This window comes from Podarcis cretensis (assembly GCF_951804945.1).
Source record: "Podarcis cretensis genome assembly, chromosome: 5".
NCBI lineage: Eukaryota > Metazoa > Chordata > Lepidosauria > Squamata > Lacertidae > Podarcis > Podarcis cretensis.
The window spans coordinates 4,114,049-4,138,411 of NC_137174.1; the positions used below are offsets into that span (position 1 = coordinate 4,114,049).

Here is a 24,363-nt window from a genome sequence, read left to right on the forward strand (position 1 = left end):
GAATCGCCGAGACCTCGCCAGCTTATCTGCCGGGAGTAGCAGCCGGGAGGTCACCGAGGAATATCTGCCGGTGCCTGGAAGACTGGCACATCCCTCTGACCCAGGCAGAATTCCAACAATCTAGTCCAACCCCCTGAAATGCACAAAGAGCTGCAGTTCTGCAGCAAGCAGCGAGACCAGAAACCAAATCCTCACTCAGCCAGAGTGGTCACCAAGAGATCTTACCCTCAAAGTACCTTCACAGGCTTGTTGGAAGGATAACAGGGCAGGGGGAAAGTATAGATGCCCCCCTGAGCTCCTTGGAGTTCAAGCAAGATATAGATCATGAATCTTATGAATGGGAAGGTGGGTCCAGCATAGATATTTAGTGCATGTGAACACAGGAGTAGTGGAACCGCATCTTCCTGGCAGCAGACGACAGAACTGTGAGACAGGTGTAAAATACTCAAGCAAGAGTTTTATTTACTACCTTACAAACACAAAGCATGTGGGTATTCTCTTTTGCAGGCAAATTCAAACTGCAACTTCTCCTTTTGTACTCATCACCAGCTGTACCTAAACAGCCTAGAAAACCACACCCAGAACTCACAGAAACAGTTCTTAAAGTGACAATCATCTTTTCAGTTTCTTTGCAGAATGACTCCTAACAAGGAGCACAAGAAGTTGCAGCGTTCTGCAGTGTTTGCAGCAAATGTGAAAGCAACACAAAAAGGAGATCAATACGGTGACCAAACGTGGGACCTTCTGCATGCAAAGCAGGTGTTCTGCCATCAAGCTTTGCTCTTTCTTCAAATACACAAAGCCTGTAAAAAAAAAAAACCCTGCAATGTGATCTTCCTATCTTGATTCACAATACCTATGGAGAAACATGACAGGCCAAAACAAAAGCACTGAAACTATTCACCATTCTTCGTAAACATTTTTGGTTGTACTGAAAAGCTCCCCTTTGAATAATTTTCTTCTCTGAAATCCTCTGCATGCACCAGAAACTTTTTATTGATATACATGCAGACATCTTGGGAGAAATTATGGGGAAATAATTAAATTTGGAGGAAAAGCTCTGGCCAGGAGATTGCACATCATCTAAGAACTCTATAGCTATACAAATCTGAATCTTATTAAGGACATCAAAATCGGTGAGGCTATAATACTGGCATCAACAAAAACGCACATATTACTGAACAGTGAATACAGGCATTTACTGGTAATTCTGAAGATTTTAAAATGTGCACAGGGGAATGTGCATAACTAAATGTCAAAGACTACAAAGTGCATTGGGGCATATGGGGATGTTAGGGGAGGGGTAGTACCTCTGTGGGGTAGATAGGCCGTGCTCCTTCTGCAGTTGTTTGTCCACCTTTGGTCCCCACCATGCACTCCTAGAAGCTGTCAACATATGACAGTGGCCACACCTCAGGAACAGCTTCGACTGGCCGGCTAAACCGGGTGAGGGTAGCCAATGGATTTCAAACCTTTGGTGAGCTAGGGACTGGAGACAGGCTCCAGCAGATTGAGCAGGTGAGAACAATAGTGGGTCCAATGGTCAAGAAGGTGGTTTCTGCATGTGATGTGAGGTGCAGGTGGGGCTTGTCAACCTGGAAGGTAGCCCATCTAGGAGAAGGAAAACTCTGATTCTAAACCTTTGCTGCCTTGCAGGATATCTTCATAGGAAGAAAAGACCAAGGAGTAAACCCTATACAAATCCAGAGTAGCATCCCTAAGACTGTTGGATGGTGTCTTGTATGTCCCCCCCCCCAGCAACTCCTGTAGCCAAGCTGGTGCCAAACATATTGCTCTGCTTTCCTTTTGACCACATCAGGGTGGTCTTGTCATCTGTGCAGCCCAGGACCTCCAGACACATGGCCCAGGCTTGTGCCTCAGGGAGGTCACTTTGGTGCTGCAAACACAACGGTTTGACTTCACTCCCAGAGGAACACTCCACTGTCTCTCAAGACAGACAGATGCCAACAAGAATACAAACTGTGTTCAGTAGATATTCAAATGCCATGCTGATTTCTTTCAAGTCTTACCTGCCATTTCCTTCTGACCCTCGTAAAACCTTAAGAATTACCAGTAAATGTCAGCATCCACCAAGTTTAGGTTACTGAAACATATTCGCATACAATATGTATCAGTTGTATGTAGATTCAAAGCATCAAACAATTATTGGCACTGAAAATTAGACTATTCACTAGCAAATATGGCATAGGCTTTTTGATTTCTGTACTTCATGCCTCTTTGGTCTTGTATTTGGAAAACAGGCAGTACAAGACTAGCAACGTGGTCTTCATATCTCGGTTCACAAGATCTGTGAAAACATAAGGCAGACAAAAGTAGAATGGGTAAATTATACATCCTTGAGCTAAAGAGGGACAGCCCATATAACACATTGAATCTGAATTCCCTAGAATGGAATGGGGAAACCAAGGCAGCTACCACAAACCCCAAGCTCAGGAACAGAGGTGACGGTTGGGATTTCGTCTGAACCGGAGGATGGGCATCCAGCCAATCACCATTATGCGTGTCTGCCCAGTTCTTCCTCCCGCGTGATGTCCGGAATAATCATCTGTCTCCCCGACAGAACTCCGTGACCCACGTCTTCCAACAGTAGGCACACATTAGCAGAGTAAACAAATCATCAACAGAAGCCAGGCCCGAGGTGGGGGCACTAAAGCTACTTTATTACTGACAGTTCAGAACAAAAGGAACATGTCTCCTCTCCTTCTTGCTCTCAAAGAGAAGGAAACAAAAGCAATACCAAAATGGAACAGTGAAAGTCAAAACATCCGTTCTCGTGCTCCAACAGCTAGTGCTGGAATGTATACAGACATCTGAGAAGTGCCCCTAAGGTGATGTGGAAACATGAAGTGAAAACGCACCCCTTCTTGTACAATGACTAACCTTCAGGGTTGATAGGTACATCCAGAAGGCCTCCGTCCATTAGCAAGTCTACTGCAAGGCTTGCATTGTGTACCTGAGAAGGGTCAACAAAAGAAAAGGTGGTGTCAATTCTGGAAAAATTATCACCAATGGAAAACAACAACATATTACCATATTTTTCTGTGTATTGGACACCCCATGTATAGGATGCCCCCTATTTTGGGGGACCCCAAAAAAAGAAAATGGGGGGAAATTGCCCTGACTTGTTGAAATTGGGGAGGGGAGGATTACCCAGAGGCTAACAGCCCCACACATCTAACAGGCCGTCTAACAGCTGTTCCCTTGCTGAGCTTTTGGGGAGGCAGAGTTGAGCTTTGGGGGGGGGTGAAGCTTTTTTTTCAATTACTTTTAGCACTTTTCGCCTTTCCCGCGGAGCCTCCGTACAGTATTCTGCTTGCCTCCTCCCACTCTGCCCGCCCTACAACTGGGAGGGAGGCTGTAGGCAGTCTGTTTTTGCCGTGTGGTGTCTTTGTGTGGCTCCATTTGTGCAGGGGGGTGCAACGTTACATAGGAGGAGTGCAGCAATTGAAGTAATATCCCCCTCTGCGCCTTTAACATCAGCGACACATCGCACCTTGCACTCCTCCTGTGTAACATTGCGCCGCCCGTGCACAAATGGAGCCGCGCAAAGACGCTGCACAGAAAAAACAGATCACACACGCAGCCTCCCCCAGGCAGCCTCTGCCTGTAGGGTGGGCAGAGTGGGAGGAAGCAAGCAGACTGAGAATGCCCCACGAGAAAGGCGCAGAGGGGAGAGATCTTCGATCACTGTGGCCAACATGGCCAAGTCAGGTGAACGCCAAAATGCACACCACCCCAAGAGGGCTATGGGATGGACAGCTGAGCCAGACCAGAGTTTGGTGATGCAGTGCCTCAGAATTCCACCAGAGGGCTGAAGCCTCTCTCTGATTGGCTACCTAGACAGACAGATAAAGGTGGGTGGAGCCAGAACTTTGGGAGGGAGAATAAAGGTTTAAAAGAGAGCAGGAGGAAGAGAAAGAAAGTTGGTCCTGGTCTGCATGTGTAACATCCACCCAGGGAAAAATATCTACAGCTAGAGAAAAGAGTCTCTGAGCTTAGATAGGAAGACTGTGTTGGGTGTCTTGGCTGAGTTGGAGCCAGGAGAAGGAGAATCTGTGAGGATACAGTCTCCTTGGGTCTCCATCCAGTCAGGAGGGGAGAGATCTTCCAGAAAGAGAAGACTCCCAAACCAGGAAAAAAGGGGTGCGTGGGGATCCCCTGGGTCTGTTAGACTGCCAGAGGTATCTCAGGCGTATGACTGATCAAAGGCTGGGAAGTGGACAGAAAGTACCAAAGTATCAAGCTGTAACACCTACACAACAACTAAGTTAAGGAACTGAAGTGAAAGAATTGGAAATAAACTGAGCATTTACCATCTAGTCTAGAAACCTGTAACATCTAACTGAGGAGTAATAACTGAATTAAAGCAGCTGACATTTAAAAGAAGCTGTGCATTTATTACCTTGTTTAGAAGCCTGTATCATCCACTAGATTAAGTATAATTATTAATAAGTTAACAGTTTCCTGAAAGAACATTATCTCCTGACACATCCTTTGTTTTATTAACTTCGTTCTGTAAAACTAATATGTCTTATTTTTTCAACTTCTGCTTGAGTCTCCAAGGATCTAAGTTTACATAAACCACAAAGATAAACTGTGGAGGTTACATGTAGTATATAAGTTGGTGGGTTCTGCCACAGTTGGTAGCCAGAGAGGTGGGATCCGCTTCACTTTGGTGACACAGCGGTGGGATCTGCTACAGGCCAGTTTATTCCCTTTGCATAGGGCACCTACGAAGCTTGGAAATAATGCGGGGAAATTATTTGTGTGTCCCACCTATTATAGTTTAGGGGCCTCCAAATGTCCTGTACCCACAACTGGGTGCATAAAGAATAACTTACCATTTCTGCAGGGGAACTTGGTTTCAGGAAGAAATCTCCCAGATTCAGGAAATAGCCCTGAAGCTGCCCAATTAGCAACAGTAAAATAACCCCATCTGCAAACTGGGGGGGGGGGGATGAACAGAGGCATTACATTAAATATTATTAAAATGATTGCAGGGTCAGTTTTGTAATCCACAAGACCTCCATGACATAAAGAACTTTCCTGCCGGACAAAAGCTTCTTCATATTTGCCCCCCAAAGCTTCTGTCTGCGGCAGCCAAAAACAGTCACGCAAAAACTTCTTGAAGTGCTACAATACTATATGTTATATATCACCCACATCTGTATTTTACAGTCTAAATCCAAATAACAGAACTTTAGGTCCAGTTCATAGGTTACAGTCTGACAAGTAAATCATTTATCTTTGGCTAGATTCCAGTGCCATTTGAATGAAAGAATCATGTCAACTATATAGAGCAAGTTTTAAAGTTATATTATTTTGACAAAAGACAAAATCCAGATAAGGATTTCTTTTAGTGGTGATCTTATGCCAAGAATTAAAAATTCTTTGTAGGTGGGATATATGAAAACCTTTTGCATCGCTTCACTTTCTAGGGTACTAATGTATGTTAGCAGAGAACAGAAAGCTGGACTTGCATCTGGCAAGAACCGATTCAAGTCCCACCTTGGCGGCAGATGCTGGGCCACTGCACATGTTAGGCCATAGTGAACCTGGGTCTGCCACCAGATATACATTTGGTGGGAAGCTGTAGCAAATCCTGAGTCCAATGAATATGAATGTATGATACACATGCTTCCAAACACATGCATAGCTAATTAATCCATTTAATTTCTATGCATGCAATAAAGAACACCTTAGTTGTGCACCAATGTGGTGTAGTGGTTAGACTAGCACCAGGGAGGTGCAGATTGAAATCCCCATTCAGCCACAAAACTCACTCAGTGACCCTTTCAGTCACTATCTTGGAATTTAACTACTTCACTGGTTCATGGAAATGATAAAATAGGAGAAGGAAACTATGTGCATAGCCAGAGCTCCCTGATGGAAGGAAGGAATAATAATGGCATACATAAATTTTTAAAATGGGCTTCCTGCAAGCATCTGAGATATTGAAATGAAGAATCAAATCAAGGAAGCCCTCACTTAGCATGCTTACTCTCTATAAATTGTTTTTTTAACCACATGAGACAGGTGCTCAAAGTTGATTTCCCATCATTTGAAGTAGTCCTTGTTGGGAATTCCATTCCACCCTTTGCTGCAGATATGTGGGATTCTTATATGTCACGTCTGTTTACATTCCAGCACAGATTGCTGAATCCTGTGAGCAGACGTTCCGCTCTGCATTGCTTTTGTTTTCTCTTTCTCTGAGAAGAACAACAAGGAGAGAGGCCATGCTTTTCTTTGTCCTGATTTATGTAGAATAAATGTGTAGTATCCACGCCTCGAGCCTGATCTGTTGTGTGTTTACTCTGCTGAGCAGTGGCGTAGCGTGGGTTGTCAGCACCCGGGGCAAGGCAAGTAATTTGCGCCCCTAACCCCTAACCTGCCGCCGCTGCCAGCTTCTTCTTGCTGCTGCCTGGGCTGGGGTATTTACGGTAAGGTAGCCACGGCGGCGGTGGGTCCGTGTCAGGTGATCTGAGGCGAGTTGCCGCTGGCGCTGCTGCCCAAATGACGCCGCTTGCCCAGAGGAGGAGGAGGGCAGAGAGGCGAGGAAAATGCAACATGGCCCAGCAGCTGCAGCAGCGGCGGCGGTGGCGGGGCTGTGAGGAGGGGCTGCCTGGCGCGCCCTCCGCGGCCCTAACGCACGGGGACCGGGGCGAGCGCTGAGAGCCGCTGCCTGCCGGACGCCTTCAGCCTGGACGCGCGCACAGCTCGCCGGTTCCGCGAGACATGGGGCTCTGCTACAGCCTGCGCCCGAGGCTCTTCGGTGACTCCGGAGGCGGCGAGCGCGCCCCCCCAGATGTTGCGGCCGGTGCGGCCGGCCCCCCCTGCACCCCCCACGCTACGCCACTGCTGCTGAGTAATGTGTGCTCTTTCATGCACAGCAGCTTGAGTTGCAGATGCACGTCAGAGGAGTATGACTGATGGGTCTCCGCAGCGGCAAGGCTGAGAAGGGAGACGCTTCGGCTGGGGCCAAGCCAGCTGGCTTTTCATCCCCGGTTCCAACAGTCCTGCCCATGAAGGATGCAGCTACATAGTGTACATGTGCTCCACACTGACTTATTATGTGGCCTTCATCAAGTTGCAGCCCCAACCTGTGTTTCCCCATCTGTAAAGGGAAATGCTTAGTGACAGACCTCCAAGGGTTGATGTGAGGGCAAACACCATAAAGCAGTTCATAAATTAAATGCAACATAGGATCACGAGCAGGATATTTTTACCTGAGAGTCAATGTCTTTCACACTTAGTCCTAACTTCCCAACATGTCTGTTGACAAACTTCAAAAATACCTAAAGGAACAGAGAATGGCATTAAATCACTGTTTCTTAGTTATATATCACATTATAAATTGTCTGGAGGGGAAAAAAAACCTGAGGGTGTTTGTTTTACCTCTTTCACTGCATCCACTTTCTCTGGCGCATATGTCATTAATTCATCAAACATTTCAGCTTCTACAGTAAAGTACAGTACCAAATTGATTATTTTCAATATATTTCACCACATGAGAGTTCTTCTGTATTATGTTTTGCAATGCAGGTCATAATGACCCATATCTTAGCCCAATAACAAAGGAGGATGGAGGTGGAGTGCTCTGCATATGGCTTCTTTGTGGGCTTGTGGGTCTATGCGCCATCCCATCCTCTCAATTGCCTTTTCCTCCCAATGCTGTCATTCTGTGCTACAGAAATGTGGGTTGCAATCCTATACCCATTTCTCTGGGAGAAAGCTGTTTTGATCTCAATGAGATTGACTTTTAACTACTTAGGATTGCACCCTTAGACTGGAAATTCCTTGGGACAGGAACCTGTCTTTCTGTATGTTTATTCAATAAAGCATCAAATCTATGAGGGGGGCTCCCTAGATGTTGCTGAACTCCCATCATCCCCCCTGACTATGGCCATGGTGGCTGGGACTGGCGGGAGTTGAAAGTCCAATCAATCCATATGTATTACAGTCAAAGTCAAAGACAACAGAAAGAACAATAATAACACATATAACTACATCAGCACCCGGGGCAGAAGCGGTAGACAAAATCGGAAATGTCATATATACTTCTTAACATTCTTAACATTAAAATGAATACTCCATCAGCTAAAGTCTGAGATCCAGAGTCTAAAATCAGTATTCATTCACGTCTTTGTCAGCAAGAAGGTATTCCCCATGAGCAGCTAGGTAGTTAGTTTCCTTAATAAAGGTTGAATTAGTTCTTTTCAGCTATCATAGTATAGCAGGCAGTATAAGAGTACGTGGGCAATATATTCAATCTCATCTGAATTACATGGGCACAGCTACAATTATAACGTTATAAGTCTCAACAGCCCCAGGTGACTTTCCAGCTCATACCTAACCTCAGAAGAATTATTTTCTGCTGCTATGTGTAGAAATTTAGTAAAACAATGGTAGTTCTTCATATTTAAGAAAGAGCATCAGGAGATTGTCGTTGAGGATGAAAATATGAGGCTTTTTGCAGAGAACAATAACTGCCACAGAGCTTTTCAAAACAGATCATGGTGGAGACACACTGGAATAAGTCCTTAGTTCTGTAACTTACGTGAAGAACTTTCGTCAGGTTCCCTAAATACCCAACAAAAGGAAAGATGAGTTAGAAAACAAGCAAATAGGCATCTGAAGTAGTAAGTGGTTGCAGCCCACAGTATCTCAGGTTGAATAGTTAATCTCTGGGCTGCGACAAGCCTCATGGGGCAAAAGCCTACCCATATTTACTTGGACATAAAATTGCACAGCACTCCAACCTCGGTTATTTTGTGGCAACAGATTCACATGCCTGCCTTTCTAGAATTTGTCACTATGAAATAAGAGACTGAAATATAAAATGTAGCTGTTACCTGAGCCTCTGGCTCAAAAGTCAATAAAGGTTTATCTTACAGTATAAGCGTAGTTTCTAATATTAGAAATTGTCTAACATAACAGATTATAAAAGATATTGGTAAGAACAAAGCCATAGAAGGCAAATGGCATTTCTGATGTTTGAAGCCAAGGCAGAAAGAGGCAAGATGTTGCCTGGTGTCATGGTCTGAGCGCAGAAGGAGCCAGCAAATAAGAGATGAATTGGCACTCATTTCCAAAACCACCTAAATAAAGAACTCTATGGGATTTACAAAAACCAGTACCAAACACAATACATTTTCTATTCTTTGTTAACTTTTATTTGCACAATAAAACTGACACGTAAGTAGAGATGTAATTTCCATCTTTGTACTTCTCCATTCAGAGTTGAAGGCAAAATTTGTCTTTTACCTGTTCCCGGTGATGTACTCAACTGCATCTTCTGTCTTAAATCCGTTCGCTGTATACTATGAAATAGAAAGAAAGGATACAAAAAGAAGGTATCAACTACTAACTGCAAAAAAAGAAGGAAAGGGGAACAATATACCTCAGGCATGTGCTGTGCAAGATTTCTTTATAGTGAAATATTGGGCATTCCTACACAAAAGGAAGACTGACCAGGTTACTCCCCGGTAACCAGGTATAGGATTGCATCTTAATTATAGCAAAATTTTAGGCAAAATCTACACTTTCTGGGGTCAAACAGAGCATCCTCAACAAAAACACTCCCAACCTTGTGTTTTCTGCCAAAAGGAGAAATGCCATAAGCTTTCCCTCAGCAACTCTCCCCCTGCCACTCCCCATCCCTAGCTATGGGTTCTGAGATGCTTTTGCCTTGAGGGTTTGCAAGGCAGAAAGGCAAAATGTGTGTTTTAATAAATAAATACCGGTAAGTAAAATTAATAAAGTGGGAGCCGTGGCTGGGGATCTTGCTCCTGGCACTGCAAACACAAACATGCCCCTTGGAATGGCATCAGCAAACATGGAGTGGAGAATCCTGGGTTTGCTTCTGCTCATATAGCTCTGCCCAATACTCTCCCTGCTCTGCATACTTTGACAGTGCAACGTCACACGTTTTCTGCCAACAGAATTCCTATAGGATATATGGTTTGTTTGAGTATTTATACAAGTTAGTGCTTAATTGCTTAATTGGTTTGTAAAAAATGTTTTTAACTGTTTCTCTTTTATCTGTAAGCCACTTTGAGTCCCTGTCTGGGGAAAAGGTTGGATCAAGTACTGGTAAGTTAGTAGTAAATAGTCCTCATTCACACATAGGAAATCACAGCCAATTTGCTCCTCCCCATTCATTCTGCTGCAGTACTGCACTGAGCTAAGTTATGGTTTGGTTTAGCATGTAATCCAGACAAAGCAACAGCTGTAAACCACAGGACAAAGTTTGTCTGGAGACAGTGAAACCCTGAGCTTGGACTTGGACAACACATTAAGCCAAACTAGCAGAAGAAAGGCCAGGAAGAAGCAAAGGAGCCACAATCTCTTCTCTGGGAGCCTGTACGTTTGCTCAGAGCCATGGTTTAGCTTAGCATTACACATGAGCTTATTAACAGTGTGATAAAATGATGAATTAGTGCAAATTTTGATGTCAGTTACTCATTGCATACTGTCAGGGAACTGCCATCAGAGCAGGTGGTGGAAGGGCTCAAGGAGGTTAGGAGAGACTTAACAGCAGAGGAAGGAACCAGCAGGGGGAGAGAAGGAGCTCCGAGGGAAAGGGAGTCGGAAGAAGGGCTCTGGGACACTTCCAGCGAAAACAGTGAGGAGGTTTCAGGACCTCCTATAGGGACAGCCACACCTCGCCGGAAACTGTCACGCCAAGAGTCCAGAAGACGCGTTTCCGTTAAGGAGCTTTTATGTTGGAAGAGATTCCGCAAACGCCCACTGTCGGATTCTGCCAGCGACTGAGGGAGCCATGCTTAAGGGCTCCGCTAAAGACAGAGTTTTGCTAAGCTGAGCAAACCCTGAGGGACTAAGCTTTTACGCACAAGCAGCTCATCATCCCATCACACATACATATTATCTCAGTATATTTACTATATATGCAGTGAACATATGATATCTCAACATCAATTCCAGTGATATTTAATTTTGAGACATGGCATTTGATTTCAGAATTAGTTATTTGACAGTGAACATTTGACAGTATTTGATAGTCAGCATGCAATGTTTAATTTAATTTAATTGCTGGTATGACAGAAGTGCCTGGTGTGCTCTGGTCCATGGGGTCACGAAGAGTCGGACACGACTAAACGACTAAACAACAACATGCAATGGTATTTAACATTTAACAGATACGGCATTATATGTAATGGTATTTAGTATGTGCTGCTGCTTCAGAGTGGACAGCTTATAACATTCACATCTAATAATAAAATGTCAAGAGAATCATAAGATTATCCATTTCTTTTTGTTAGTTGCTTTTCATTATACAAATAATTCTAAAGCAGATACTATATCAATAAAACACAACCAAGTCATACAACCAGTAAACAATAGAGCACAGTTAAAAGGGGAGAGCACAAACACAGTCAAGCAACTATTTATAAAGTGCAGCATCACAGACATAGCCCAAAGTCTGGGTGAATAAATAGGGCTTCGGTTGGCTTATAAGACTTAGCACCAACTAACTGCAAAGTCCAACGTAATTGAATTTTGTTATAAAAATTCACGTTAAGGATTTGAGGATTTGAATTTGACATTTTGCATCCATGTTTTTAATATTCCTAATATTAATCAGAGTTCTAGAAACAGCCCTGAGAGGATATTTGTTTGCAATCCACCTTGTACTAGGGTCCATGACACTTCTGATGGAGCTGAGGTGGAAGACACAGGGTCTCCCAGGCACTGCCCACTGCCGTGCAGCCTGTCACGTGGGCTGCTGATTCTGTAATAATAATAATTTATAATAATTTATTCTTTATACCCAGCCCATCTGGCTGGGTTTCCCCAGCCACTCTACAGCTAGGCAAGTGAGAAATAGAAGTGTGGACCTACGAAACCAATCCTGGTCCCACACCTTCTTCACCAAATCGTGGTGGTACCACTCTTAACACTATGCTGCAGAATGGTGACATGGTTGCCACAGTGCAAGTGAAAGCACTGTCTCCAAATTGCCCCCCATCCCTACCCCACAGCACCTCTCTGAGGTCGGTGTGTGGATGAAAACTGGGGCGATGCTTGGCTCCTGTGTCTGCTCCCACAACCATCGCAAGCAGTTTCTCTAACTGCAGCATGCTTGCCTCAGGGTGCAAAGACAATCTTAACAAGCTCAGCAGAGAGCAGAAAGAAAGGGAAAATTGTTCCGTTACCTCTACGTTTATTACATCCACCTTAACGTTCGGAGGTATAGCAAGCTCTGGTTGAAAGTGGCCAGCGATGGCCACCAGAAGATGCAACGTGGACAGCAAGTCCTTCCTGAAGATGGCTAAAATAAGAGCACGAGGCAAACGGATGAAGTGTAAACCAATTAATATTTGGAAATACCATATAAATAAACTGTATCTGGAAATGGTTTAAGTGTTAGCAGATTTCAGTACAATGGTACTCTTTCAAAAGCTGTGGGGGTATGTAGCTCCTGCTGGCGCCAGGGTGGGGTGGGGGTCTCTTCTTCGACTGGAAGAAGTGAGGACGGGGCTTTATAGCCCAGTGGGCTAAGATGTCCTAAACAAATGCACGCTTAGGCTGGCCCTGAGTCTCTGTTCCTCAGAATCCCTCACCAATGGAACCCTTGTTGTTTTAATTAGCAAAATGGTCATCCTTATGACAGAAGTGTGTGTCTGGAGGACGCTTGGGGCAGTATAAATGCACGCCTTATCAGCAAGGGCCAGGCCACGGAGAGGCAGAGATGGAAAGTCGCTTTCCACCTATACTTCATCTTGTCTCCAAGTGCAGCAGTAACTTCCCTCCACAGGAATTAATGCTCATCACTCATTTATCTGGGAGGAAATATCTGCTACAAGGCTAAACTTGCACTTAGCACCTGGGGACTTAAGCAGTTAGGAATCAATGCTGTTTTTATCTGTATAGTCCAGACCTGGGTTTGTTTCTTGGGAAGACTAGGGTGCTGGTGACTGGTTTTTATATAAAATATTACTTTTATGCTGACATATTTTTGTGGGTGGGTGCCTTTGTGTTTCTCCTGCAAATGTTATAAGAAACCTAGCCATGAGTTTGTCTTTGTCGGGAGTTACAACTTTTGTTTGGGGTATTTGGTTCTTTTACTTCCAGTCTAGAGGATCTTCTTCCTTTACGCCACTAGATTCCCAAGATAAGAAAAGGGAAGGAGATACATTATTATTCAGTATCTGGTTTGTGTTTTGCATTTGTACATACAGTCTACACTCCATTTCAGTTTGCTTTCTTCTAGCTGTAAACACTGGTTCACAGATTTTAGAATAATTTCAAGTTTAAGCCTTTGTTTCTTCTCTGTCAATGCAATTTCCTCTACTTCCAGACTGAGGGATCCAAGTTGCTCTAGGAGTTGAAAAGAAGACAAGAAAGAAAGATGCAGAATATAGTCTGACTTCCGGTTCAGCAATTTATTGCAGGGTATTCTAATTCCTCCAGAAAGCCCTGGCACACTTATTTTAATTCACACAACACCAGCCTCAAGCATTGTGTACTGAATTTTAAGTGGTGTGAGCCTCTTCCAGAGCCATTTTGTGCCTGAAAAGCTGTAGAAAAGCCTAACAGCTAATAGGTGTGTGTCCTTCATTCACTTAGGCTTAGGGCATTCAGGGCAACCGTTGAAATGAAAATGAAAGGTCACTGACAAAAGATCCCTTTGTGTATCTTATAGAACACTCAGGGGTTTGGACTGTAAATACTGTATTGTTAGATTTCTATGATTCCACATTTATCCAGATACCTATTTTTATATGCATTTTTGCCAAATCTACACAATTTTTCGAGCAATTTATCCAACAATGCATTTTGCAAGTGATTTTCACTAATATATGCATGCACAGTTTTGTGTACTGCAAAATTTGAAGCAGTTTGAATGTTGAAGGACAGCTGTTCTTTGGTTCAAGAAGTGCAAATTAGCCACATTTCTCCCCTACCCTAACTCTAAACACACACAAAGAAAAGCTAACAACAAATAAAGGACTTGTGGCAGGAACCACGAAGCCGTGTGAATTATCAGTCACTGAAGGCTAGCAGTGCCTATGCTTTATCCTTTTCGAGGGTTAGTCTTTGTCTCTGCTTTTCCCCCTCTGCATAAATCCTGACGTTGGCAAGGCCTTCCTCTCTTTCTTCATTCTATATTCTTCAAAATTATTTTCTTTTGCTGCTCCCTTCCTGTCAGGCTCCCGCAATATCTGCTCATGACGGTCACACAAGAACAACATGCTACCATTATGTGTGCATGCATGCTATTTCTGCACAGGGTGATCCTGATTCTGTGTGCAAGTGTTTCAAGGATACACTAGGTTGTGGCAGGAAAAAATTGCAAGAAAGCCAGTACATAGAAAATTGCAAGAAAGCCAATACATAGAAAACTAAATTTTCAGAGAGAGTGTGGGAGGAGAAACATGCCGTTCAGGCTTCAGAATATTTCAGTTATCTGGTTGATCTGCATGTAAGCTAAGAAAAAGAACTGGTAATAAATATTAATTATAGGAGGACACTCTGTAATGAGATTTATTCCACAATACAGGTATTTCCAAATGCCCACATTTAAAACAAAAATGGCTTACCTATGAGATGATGAAGTATTAATCCATCATACATGTCTTGCTCAAGGCTTTTCACCACAATGTGTTCATGCTTCAGAGTCGTGTTAATCCAATCCATAAAGAACTGTGGGGGAAATGTTGTCTTGAATAACAGCATTTGGGTATTTTCTCACTTCTTCTTTTTTTAAAAAAAGAAGAAAATAGAAATCAGATTTACTTCAACAATCTGTGCCAAAGTATCCTAATTCTGTAATTGGTGGTTACTGTAATGTAAAAGTAAAATGGAAGAGCCCTAAATTTAGCATATATGTGTGTGTGTTTTTAGTTAAATTTCATGCACTTGACAAGAGTGGCATGTTTTTGTACACTGCTTGGAAATTCTGAATATGAAGCAGCATATAAGTATCTGAAGTGCAGAAATAAAAGATATATTTTAACATTTTATTTTATTTTAAATAATATTTATTCAAATTTTAAGAATTACAAAGAAAGAAAGAGAGAAAAGAAAAGTAAAAAAACCAGAAAAAATACAAACAATAAAAAAGAACAGATCAAACCTTTACATAGCTTTCTTTCCTTTGCTTATTTCCTTGACCTCCTCACACCTCCCATTTTTGTATTCTAAATCAATTTGTTATTTCAGCAAATCCTTTCAACCTTGTTTTTATCTTAATAATTTATCTTAATATACTATAGTTTTACATTCTCTCTTTCACCAATTCATTTTTACTTAATCCTTTATGTCATTTCTGCTAAAACCACATAATTTTCTTTTCCCAACATCTTTCTAGCAATCCTTAATTTTACAATATTTTTGAAGATAAACTTTAAATTTTTTCCAATCTTCTTCCACCGACTGTTCTCCTTGGTCCCGGATTCTGCCAGTCAGATATATTTTAACATTTTAATTCATTCCAGTATATATTTCTAACAAAAAAAAGTTCATAGAATCATAGAATTGTAGAGTTGGAAGGGACCACAAGAGTCATCTAGTCCAGCCCCTGCAATGAAGGAATCTTTTGGTCTGACATGGGGCTCGAATCCATGACCCTGGCATTAAGAGTTTCATGTTGTACCGAGTGAGCTATCCTGCTGGCATATTATCCCCGAATTGCTGAACCATCACACCAGCATCCTGCAGAGAGGAAGGCCTAGTCTAGTCCACGCTTAGCCAGAAAACCAGAGGCAGAGGATGAAGCTCACATTATTGAATGCTCCTCTAAACAAGCAGTCTCTCTGCATGCTGAAAATGGACACGTCAGTACAAGGGCTAAGCTAGAATCTTCTTTAGTTTTGGAGGTGGAGATCTTTTCTGTATGTGGGAGAGCTAAGCTACTGGCAGTCTGAAGTAACAATAAGCAGTTTCCTCTCAGCTGGCTTTGACACCCAGGAGGGTGGGGGGTGTCTCAAGCTCTTCTGCAGAATACTTTAATAATCCTCGAGTGTTTTCATGAAAGCTTAAAAAATGGTTGAAACAGCTCTGGGCTGCCAGTCCTCTCTTCCCAAGTGAAAGAAAGAAAGAAAGAAAGAAAGAAAGAAAGAAAGAAAGAAAGAAAGAAAGAAAGAAAGAAAGAAAGAAAGAACCCTTATTTTTAAGAAAGCAAAGATGGTTACATGCAAGGATGAGGCTTGCTAGGGACAGGGGTGTCATTTCCTGTCAGGGAATTTGGGATCTGTAGCGTCTTCTGCCTCCTAAATCAAATTGTGAGGCAGAGAGAACTACAACTCCCAGGACCATCCCAAGACATTTCGGTCCCTGAGATGAACTACAAAATGATGCCCCTCTCCCCACCAGGGAAGAAGGGATGAGTGAACATCTGCATCAGGAACAAGGGGGAATAAAGATCTACATTGGGATCTGTTGCCCCTGTGGATTCTGCTGCCTGAGATGGCCACCTCACCTTGTCTCATGTGTGGGTCAGCCCTGACAGCTCCCATGGTTCCCAAACATCATTTTCTGCCCAGGAGCCCATAGTTCTCCTAGCAAGTGCTCCTTATCACCTGCACCCCACATTTGCTTGGGGAATGAGAGAAAGGGAGAGGGAGAGGGAGGGAGAGAGGGAGAGAGGGAGAGAGGGAGAGGGAGAGGGAGAGGGAGAGGGAGAGGGAGAGAGGGAGAGAGAGAGAGAGAGAGAGAGAGAGAGAGAGAGAGAGAGAGAGAGAGAGAGAGATGGGCTATTTCAGGAACGTCCAACAGGTAGATCGTGATCTACCAGTAGATCAGTGGACATCTGTGGTAGATCCCTGGTAGATCCCTGGCTCCCCCCAAAGAAGCTCAACAACTTTGAACTGAACCCCACAAAATGGGGTAGATCCTTGCCAGTTTTTAACTCTGTGAGTAGATCGCAGTCTCTTGGTATTTCTATATTGCTCTCTCATAAAATATCAGAGTGACATACAGCAATATGAAAGCTTTATGAACCATTGAAAGTGGTACAGAACAATCAATAAAATGACCAGCTAAGGCTGTTCGTGAACATATTTAACAACCCCATAGGTCTGTCTTGAAGAGATGTCTGAAAGTCAAAAGAGAGGATGCCTGCCATGTCTCTGCTGGAAGAGGGGTTCACAGTATGGGAGTGGCGACATGAAATGCTCAACTTCAGATTAAGGCCTGATGGGTCAATTTAACACTGTTGTTAGGAAAGCCCATTCCCCTTCCAGAACTGAAATTCCCAGAGTGGTAAACTGTCAATTCTTCTTCCCAGGAAACTCTGGGAATTGTAGTTCTGTGAAGGAAATGGGGCTCTCTGACAACTCTCAGCACTCTTAGCAAACTTCTGTTCCCAGGCTTCCTAGGGGGAAGCCATGGCTGTTTAGAAGGTATAGGGCAGATGGAGCCCTATTGCTACCCCCAGCCCCCAAGTGAGTTCAGTTAAGAAGAAGGACCAGCCCACCCAACAAAATATTCCTCAAGTATACTGTTTGTCAACTTGGAATTTTATCTTTGAAAATGCGGTTGTTAAAAAACCATAAGCTAACTAAAATAAGGAGAAAGTGCATTACTGTTTGTAGAGCTTCTAGTTTAGGGTCATTTTGAGAAGTTGGCTTTATGTATTTCCTCTTTTCTCCTAAAAGAGATACAAACAAACAGCAGTTACAATTATACAATCTAACTCACCCAGACCCTGAAAACAACCGTCACCATTTCATCACCAAATTGCCAATTCAAGCAAAAAAGTCTAATAATTTGGACCTGTGAAGGAAGCCCAGCACAGCAGAAGGCAAATGGTCAATATCACAAATTTGAAATCATAATTAAGGGAATACAAAGTGACATAATCTTTTTTGAAGGGTGATCAAGGAGGCACTTCCTAAAAGGAAAGCACATAATAAAAATGATGCCACATTTGTTTGACAACGCTGTGACAGATAATCTTCTCAGGTAGGTTAATCTAAACTGGAAATGGCAAGTGGTAGTGGAGACACCAACCTATCCAGCAACAGACTGGATTAAGTCTAGAAATAATATTGAATTAATGAATCTGTTTTGCACATGGTCACACTTTCTATGGTGCCACTTAACAACATACCTTGTGCAATGTCCTCCTCTTCTGAGAATGGATTGACTTGAAACTCTGGGAAAGCTTTGAGGAAGCTTGGATCCATTGCTTTGGTTTCCTTCCCCTTGAAAACAGGAAGTCTGGGTTTACTTCCCCTAGAAACCATGGCAGAAAAATACAGGTGAGCAAGCTGTTCCCAGGTGAGAGCAATTCTAAAGCGGTGGCAAGAATATCTATGTAACTGAAGTAAATGTGTTGATGGGATCTTATTTTGATGACATAAGACTCCAGACCCCAAGGTGTCTTTTGAAACATTTACCTCCAGTAAAATGGGGCTCTTCAGGGAACAACCTTTGACTATTCAGGGATTCAAATCAGCGGGGGGAGCACCGCAAAACTGATGAAAGGCTTTCACACCAGGCTCACAAACCAAAACAAGCATAAATCCTGGGAAAAGCAAGGACTTTAAAAATGGACTTGACAATAAGAAAATAATTGAGAAGAACGAGGAAATTGACCATCTGGCATAAATTAAAGCCTGAAATGCCTGATGAAAGATAATATAAATAGGACAGGGAGATGTGGGAGGGGGAGACATGAAATCTACTTTTTTTTTACAATAATGCTGTAACCCACACAACGACTTTCTCTTAACCTTTTGATATTAATACCAGCCACCTTTTGGAACCTCCAGTTCTGATTTAACTCAATATAAAAATGCTCATAAAAGGAAGTCCTAAGAAGAACTCTGAATCCAGAGCTCGAGGCTCCCAATTCAGAGCTCAGCAAACACCATGATGCACACATACACATGCATGTCTTACACGTCCCTTCAGCTGCAGTTTTCAAGGCTCCCAAAGAAATGTAGGAAGCCTTCCTTCAACACTGCAGCTGGAGTAGCAGAGATGGATGGAGCTTTGGTTCCTTTTGGTTTCTCATTTTTCGAAACTTTAGTCTGGACATTTTCTCATCAGTTTGCAAACATCCTTTTTAAAAAATTGCAAATAATTTTCTCTAATATGTTCATATGCTATTTTGCTAATGTATGCATTTAGGCACAGTTTACTCTAATGCACACGTCTGTACATATTTTTTTGGTTGGAGAGTGGCATCAAAAATTCAGAGAAGAATGGATTTCAGTGGATAGTTCTGCTTTGGCTCATGCATCGTTTTGGGAAGTGCAAATTAGGTAGGTTTGCATTAACATGAGAACCAAACCGATCCCCGTCACCCACGAAAACCTAAATAGGAATGTGCAGAGCAGTTCCTGCCTTACAACCTTGGGCACCACACACAGTAATTGGCTTTTTGCAGACTGCCCAGATGTGTGATCTGAGAACAGGAAGCTCAGTTTGAGATGTTTCCTCTGCAAGGTTCTAAGTATTTCACACTTCCCCTAACTTAAGTAGTGGGAAGTTACAGGGCAGCATTTTTACAAGGCCACTTTTTTATTTTTAGATAAGTACTGAAGACTTACTGTGAACTTTGTAAGAACCACCATTTAGAATTGCCCAGGCTGTAAAAGGTAAAAGATGCTATTTTTATTTCAGATGATACCAATACTAAAAGGAACGGCGATTTTTAAAGATTGGCAAAGGATGATTTCAAGATATGTCTGGCAGGGCAAAAAGCCGAGAATTAAATATAAATTACTAACAGATGCAAAAGAAAGAGGAGGCTTTGCCCTGCCAGATTTGAAGTTATACTATGAAGCATCATGTCTTTGCTGGTTAAAAGAATGGATTAAACTTAAAAACACAAAGCTCCTGGATTTGGAAGGATTCGATAGCAGATTTGGATGGCACGCGCACCTTTGGAAAGAAAAGAAAAAGGGTTATAAATCATTTGAAAATCATATCTTCCGGAGATCGCTATTGGAAGTTTGGGACAGATACAAAAATATACTAGAAATGGGGGTCCCACATTGGTTATCCCCATTAGAGGTTATAGGTGTCAAAAAAATTAATATGAGAAGTGATTGGATCACCTATGGAGACTTGGTGGTGAAGGAAGGGGGGAAGTGGAGATTAAAACCATACGAACAAGTAAAAGAACATGTCTATGACTGGTTGCACTATTATCAAATAAGTGAAATGTTTAAAAAGGATGTGAAAGAAAAAGGGTACAAAGAAAAGGATTCAAAATTTCAAACAGAAATTGTTAATAATGATTGCAAGATAATTTCTAAAATGTACAAAATTCTGTTGGAATGGCATACAATGGATGAGGAAGTAAAAGTGGTTATGATTCAATGGGCCAAAGATTTAGGATATAACATAGAAATAGATGATTGGCAAAGAATATGGAATGAAAATCTGAAGTTTACAGCATGTATCACATTGAAAGAAAATGTAATGAAGATGGTATACAGGTGGTATATGACACCAGTAAAATTAGCAAAAATGTACAAAACTTGTAATAAGTGTTGGAAGTGCAAGGAGAAAGAAGGTACATTCATGCATATGTGGTGGGATTGTAAGAAAGTAAGGGGGTTCTGGGAGATGATACATAATGAATTAAAGAAAATGCTAAAATATAGCTTTGTTAAGAAACCAGAAACCTTTTTGCTGGGAATAACAAGAATGGACATAAATAGGAGAGACAGTAAACTTTTTCAGTATGCAATCACCGCAGCAAGAATACTGTTGGCCCAAAAATGGAAACAAGAAGAAGTGCCGACTTTGGAAGAATGGAGGACAAAACTAACAGATTATGCAGAACTGGATAAATTAACTGGGAAAATCAGATTTCAAAAGGATCACAGGTTCTTTGAGGACTGGGGGAAATTTACGGAGTATTTGAAAACTGTTTGTGAGGACTGTACAACGCTAGTGTGCTTTAAAGAAGCTTTGTGAAAATACAAGGAATATTGCTAGTAAGCAAACAAGGTCAGAAATATAGTGTTTAATGGCAATATTAAAATTAAGGAATGTGAAGATAGGTTTTGAATTACGAAAGATTGTCAGAGAAGTTGAGGGAGGTCCAATAAGCTAAAATATGTGATGTGCAATTTGATATGACTGGAGTTTTTCATGAAAAATTTTATAATAAAAAAAAAATTTATTTAGAATTGCCCAGGCTGAGCAGGTGAAGAGAAATCAATGCTTGCTTCTCAGCAATCTTCTGTAGCCAGTTCTCAAAACTTTCTTCCCCCTCCCACATTTGGATACAGTGGTGCCTCTGGTTAAGAATTTAATTTGTTCCGGAGGTCTGTTCTTAACCTGAAACTGTTCTTAACCTGAAACTGTTCTTAACCTGAAGCACCACTTTAGCTAATGAGGCCTGTTGCCGCCGTGCGATTTCTGTTCTCATCCTGAAGCAAAGTTCTTAACCCAAGGTACTATTTCTGGGTTAGTGGAGTCTGTAACCTGAAGCGTCTGTAACTTGAAGTGTCTGTAACCCGAGGTACCACTGTACTTATGAACTGTTTTTTTCAGCTGCGCTGGACCTGGCAGACAGGTGTGGCTTCAGGACATTTTTAAACTACCCTGATGGTGGATCCTTAATAACTAGAGTAACAACTGGAGAGGCAGTGAAGTGCAGTGGGTAGATTTTGACTGGAGACACCTGGGTTCAAATCACCACTTGTTCTCTCTCAACCCAGCCTCACAGAGCTGTGACAGTCTAGTGGGAGAACCACACATATGCTACTCTGAGCATTCAAATTGGGAAATAAATAAAGAGATTCCTATAGTTCAGCATCAACAAAAAGGCCATGCAAGAACCTAGACAGAGAGAGCCATCCCTTTGACACCAAACAAGAGCAGACACCATCCACAACATCACTTCTTGGGGGCAGATTTGCAGAATACTTTCAGTCAGTCACATTTTATTTATAGCCAATGGCATTTGCAGAATATGACGCTCTGAGCTGTACTTTCATTACTGAAATCAGAAAACCGATGAACTTTATGGCAAAGGCTCAATTTCTACCCGTAGTTCTAACTGTTATCATTTTCCCTAGTGTTTGATAGGAGTTTCTGAGTTAGTTCTTTATTAACTATAAACCCCAGAGAAATAGATCAAAACCACTTACATTTGCAGATTCCGCTGAGGAATGTGGACTCACTCTTTTCTTTTCTGCTAAGGATAAAGCAAAGAGAGACAAAAGACTCAGAAATTGTCCCAAAGGGGGGGAAATGCTCCATGGACATTTTAGGGGGAAAATATTAAAAACTCCTCCAGCATCCAAATCGTAGCAACTTTTTCAGACATGATGCTTAAAAGAAGCAAATCAGCAGCTAGCTGAAAGCAACTTCCTTGTTTTGTTCTGTCCCCAAGACTGAAGCTCGTAAATTTGCAACAACATTCAACGGCAAGGAGGCTGCATTTATACATAGAGGAACACAGAAAGATACTCAAGAAAATCTTTTTACGTACCAACCTAAATTCCCAAGCAAGATCTTTGGAGAGCTGTACTGAGGCAGGCAATCTATTTTGACCCCATTGGATCAGTTTTGCTTTCAGAATGCTGCCTTTGTGTGTCGCGCAACCAGCGAGAGGAAGTGGCTGCACATCCTTCCTATAGGTGACATTTCATAAACAAAACCACCGTTCCTCACCCATTAGCGCAACCTATGCATTCCCATATCGTCCAAGAGTCACTATTCACACATACTGGTCTTGCTGGCATCCATGTGTCTCAATCCCTGGAAACTGCTGTCTCTAGTTAGCTTTTGAGAACAATTGTGAAGCTGCTGCTTCTTTTTATAATAAATGCTTATAAGTTCTAAGTACATATTCTGCAATAAGTGAAACACTTTCCGTAAATTCAACCAGAGCTAATGTGAGATTAAACAATGCTCTGCCTTTTTAAAAGAGTGATACTGTCATTTTGCCAACACACCCCATTTCAGAAGAAAGCAAAGGGCAGACTAGAATGGAATAAATTAATGCAACAAACAGAAAACAACAGTGAGCCGTCAACAATGTGCTGTTGCAGCAGGTGGGGGGGAGGAGAAGGGGAGGCAGGAGATGCTTAGACAAAAATATATCATTTTCAGCTATGGGAATATTGGTGGATACACATTCCTACCATTCAGAAACGTTATAACTGCTTCCAGTGGCCCAAACAAAAATTTGGCAGCACTTATGGATCTGGATTAAACATGTGCATTACAATGGGGTCAATAATTCTGGTGTGTGCAATTGACTTATATATAAAAAAAAATTCGTCTCCTGTAGGCAGAGCATTGTATCTAATGCTGTATGAGCAAAATTCTGCTTGTGCAACAGGACTTCCCCTTCCCCCTCTACCCTATCACACATCCCCCCAAAAAACTGCTCCTGAGGGGGGTGGCTGTAGAGGAGGGACATGTTCTGCTGTACCAGCAGAAATCTCCTGCCAGTGGCACCAACTCCAGGGGGGCCTGGGGGCTGTGGGTGCCCAGTCTCTGCCCTCCCACCACTGCATGTCCCCAGCTGCCGCTTTACCTCTGGCTCTCCAGCACCATGGGTGTGACTGGGCCGGGGCCTGCACCTCCACCACGGGGCCTGATCCACCTGTTGGGGCCTGATGCGGCCCTGGACATGCTTCTGGGATGCAGCCACAGTGGGCCCCAACAGAGGCCCTGTCGTGCAGGCCCCAGCCTAGTTGCCACCAGAGTGCTCACACGCCCCATGCCCCACCGTCATGATGTCACATTGTGCCTCAATGTCATGACATTGCGGTGTGGCGAGCGTGCACATGGCACCCACAGTCTGGGGCCCCAGTCAGCACTTCTGTCTCCTGTGCAAGCAGAACAGCAGTGTTAGATGCATCCGAGGGTCTCCCACACTGAAGGGTTGTGCTAGCAAACACTAGCATAGCACATTGTTATTATTATTTATTGAATTTATGTACTGCCCTTAGCCGGGGGCCTAGGTCACCTGCCTCACCCCTTGGAAACTTACCTGGCAAGGGGGCAGCAGAGGAGGGCAAGCAAAGTGACTGCAGCATAGAATTACAGTGGGATCCACCGGTAGCATAGATAGCATCTGCAGCTGCTTGCCTCTGGTCAGCGCTCTGGGACCTGCCTACATCCCCCCACCCCCATCACACCAGGTGCTGACAGGGAACCAGGTGGTGAGAACTGATTTTGGTGTCCTTTGGAGAAGAACAGCAAGTTGTGTGCTTCTTAGGTTGTGGGTATCTTGTACGTTGCCTGGGATCGGAACTTATCATAATTGGTTGTTATTTTGTATGTATTGCTTAAACACTAGCTTCTGGGTTAGGGTGGGCTATTTTATTATGTGCTCACTGGAAGGACAGATCGTGAAGCTGAGGCTCCAGTACTTTGGCCACCTCATGAGAAGAC

General features: G+C 42.8%; 1 protein-coding gene across 8 annotated transcripts; it reads right to left on the bottom strand.

Moving 5' to 3' along the window:
• Positions 1 to 2,227: 2,227 nt before the first annotated feature.
• On the bottom strand, positions 2,228 to 23,519 carry PARVG (parvin gamma). Of its 8 annotated transcripts, none has more exons than XM_079976151.1 (14): positions 23,501 to 23,519; positions 22,104 to 22,147; positions 18,098 to 18,222; positions 17,571 to 17,635; positions 14,586 to 14,688; positions 13,222 to 13,362; positions 12,198 to 12,313; positions 9,286 to 9,341; positions 8,579 to 8,601; positions 7,417 to 7,478; positions 7,248 to 7,316; positions 4,863 to 4,964; positions 2,902 to 2,974; positions 2,228 to 2,308 (listed from the first exon to the last, which is right to left on the bottom strand). In XM_079976151.1, coding segments are annotated over exons 2-14 (1,017 nt in total). In that variant the 5' UTR covers positions 22,106 to 22,147; positions 23,501 to 23,519; the 3' UTR covers position 2,228. The 8 variants fall into 8 exon arrangements, with proteins under 8 accessions (XP_079832277.1, XP_079832279.1, XP_079832278.1 ...); XM_079976153.1 differs by lacking the exon at positions 23,501 to 23,519 and adding an exon at positions 22,452 to 22,789 and having other exon boundaries at positions 18,098 to 18,191; XM_079976152.1 differs by lacking the exon at positions 23,501 to 23,519 and adding an exon at positions 22,452 to 22,789 and having other exon boundaries at positions 18,098 to 18,191; positions 22,104 to 22,150.
• Positions 23,520 to 24,363: the final 844 nt, after the last annotated feature.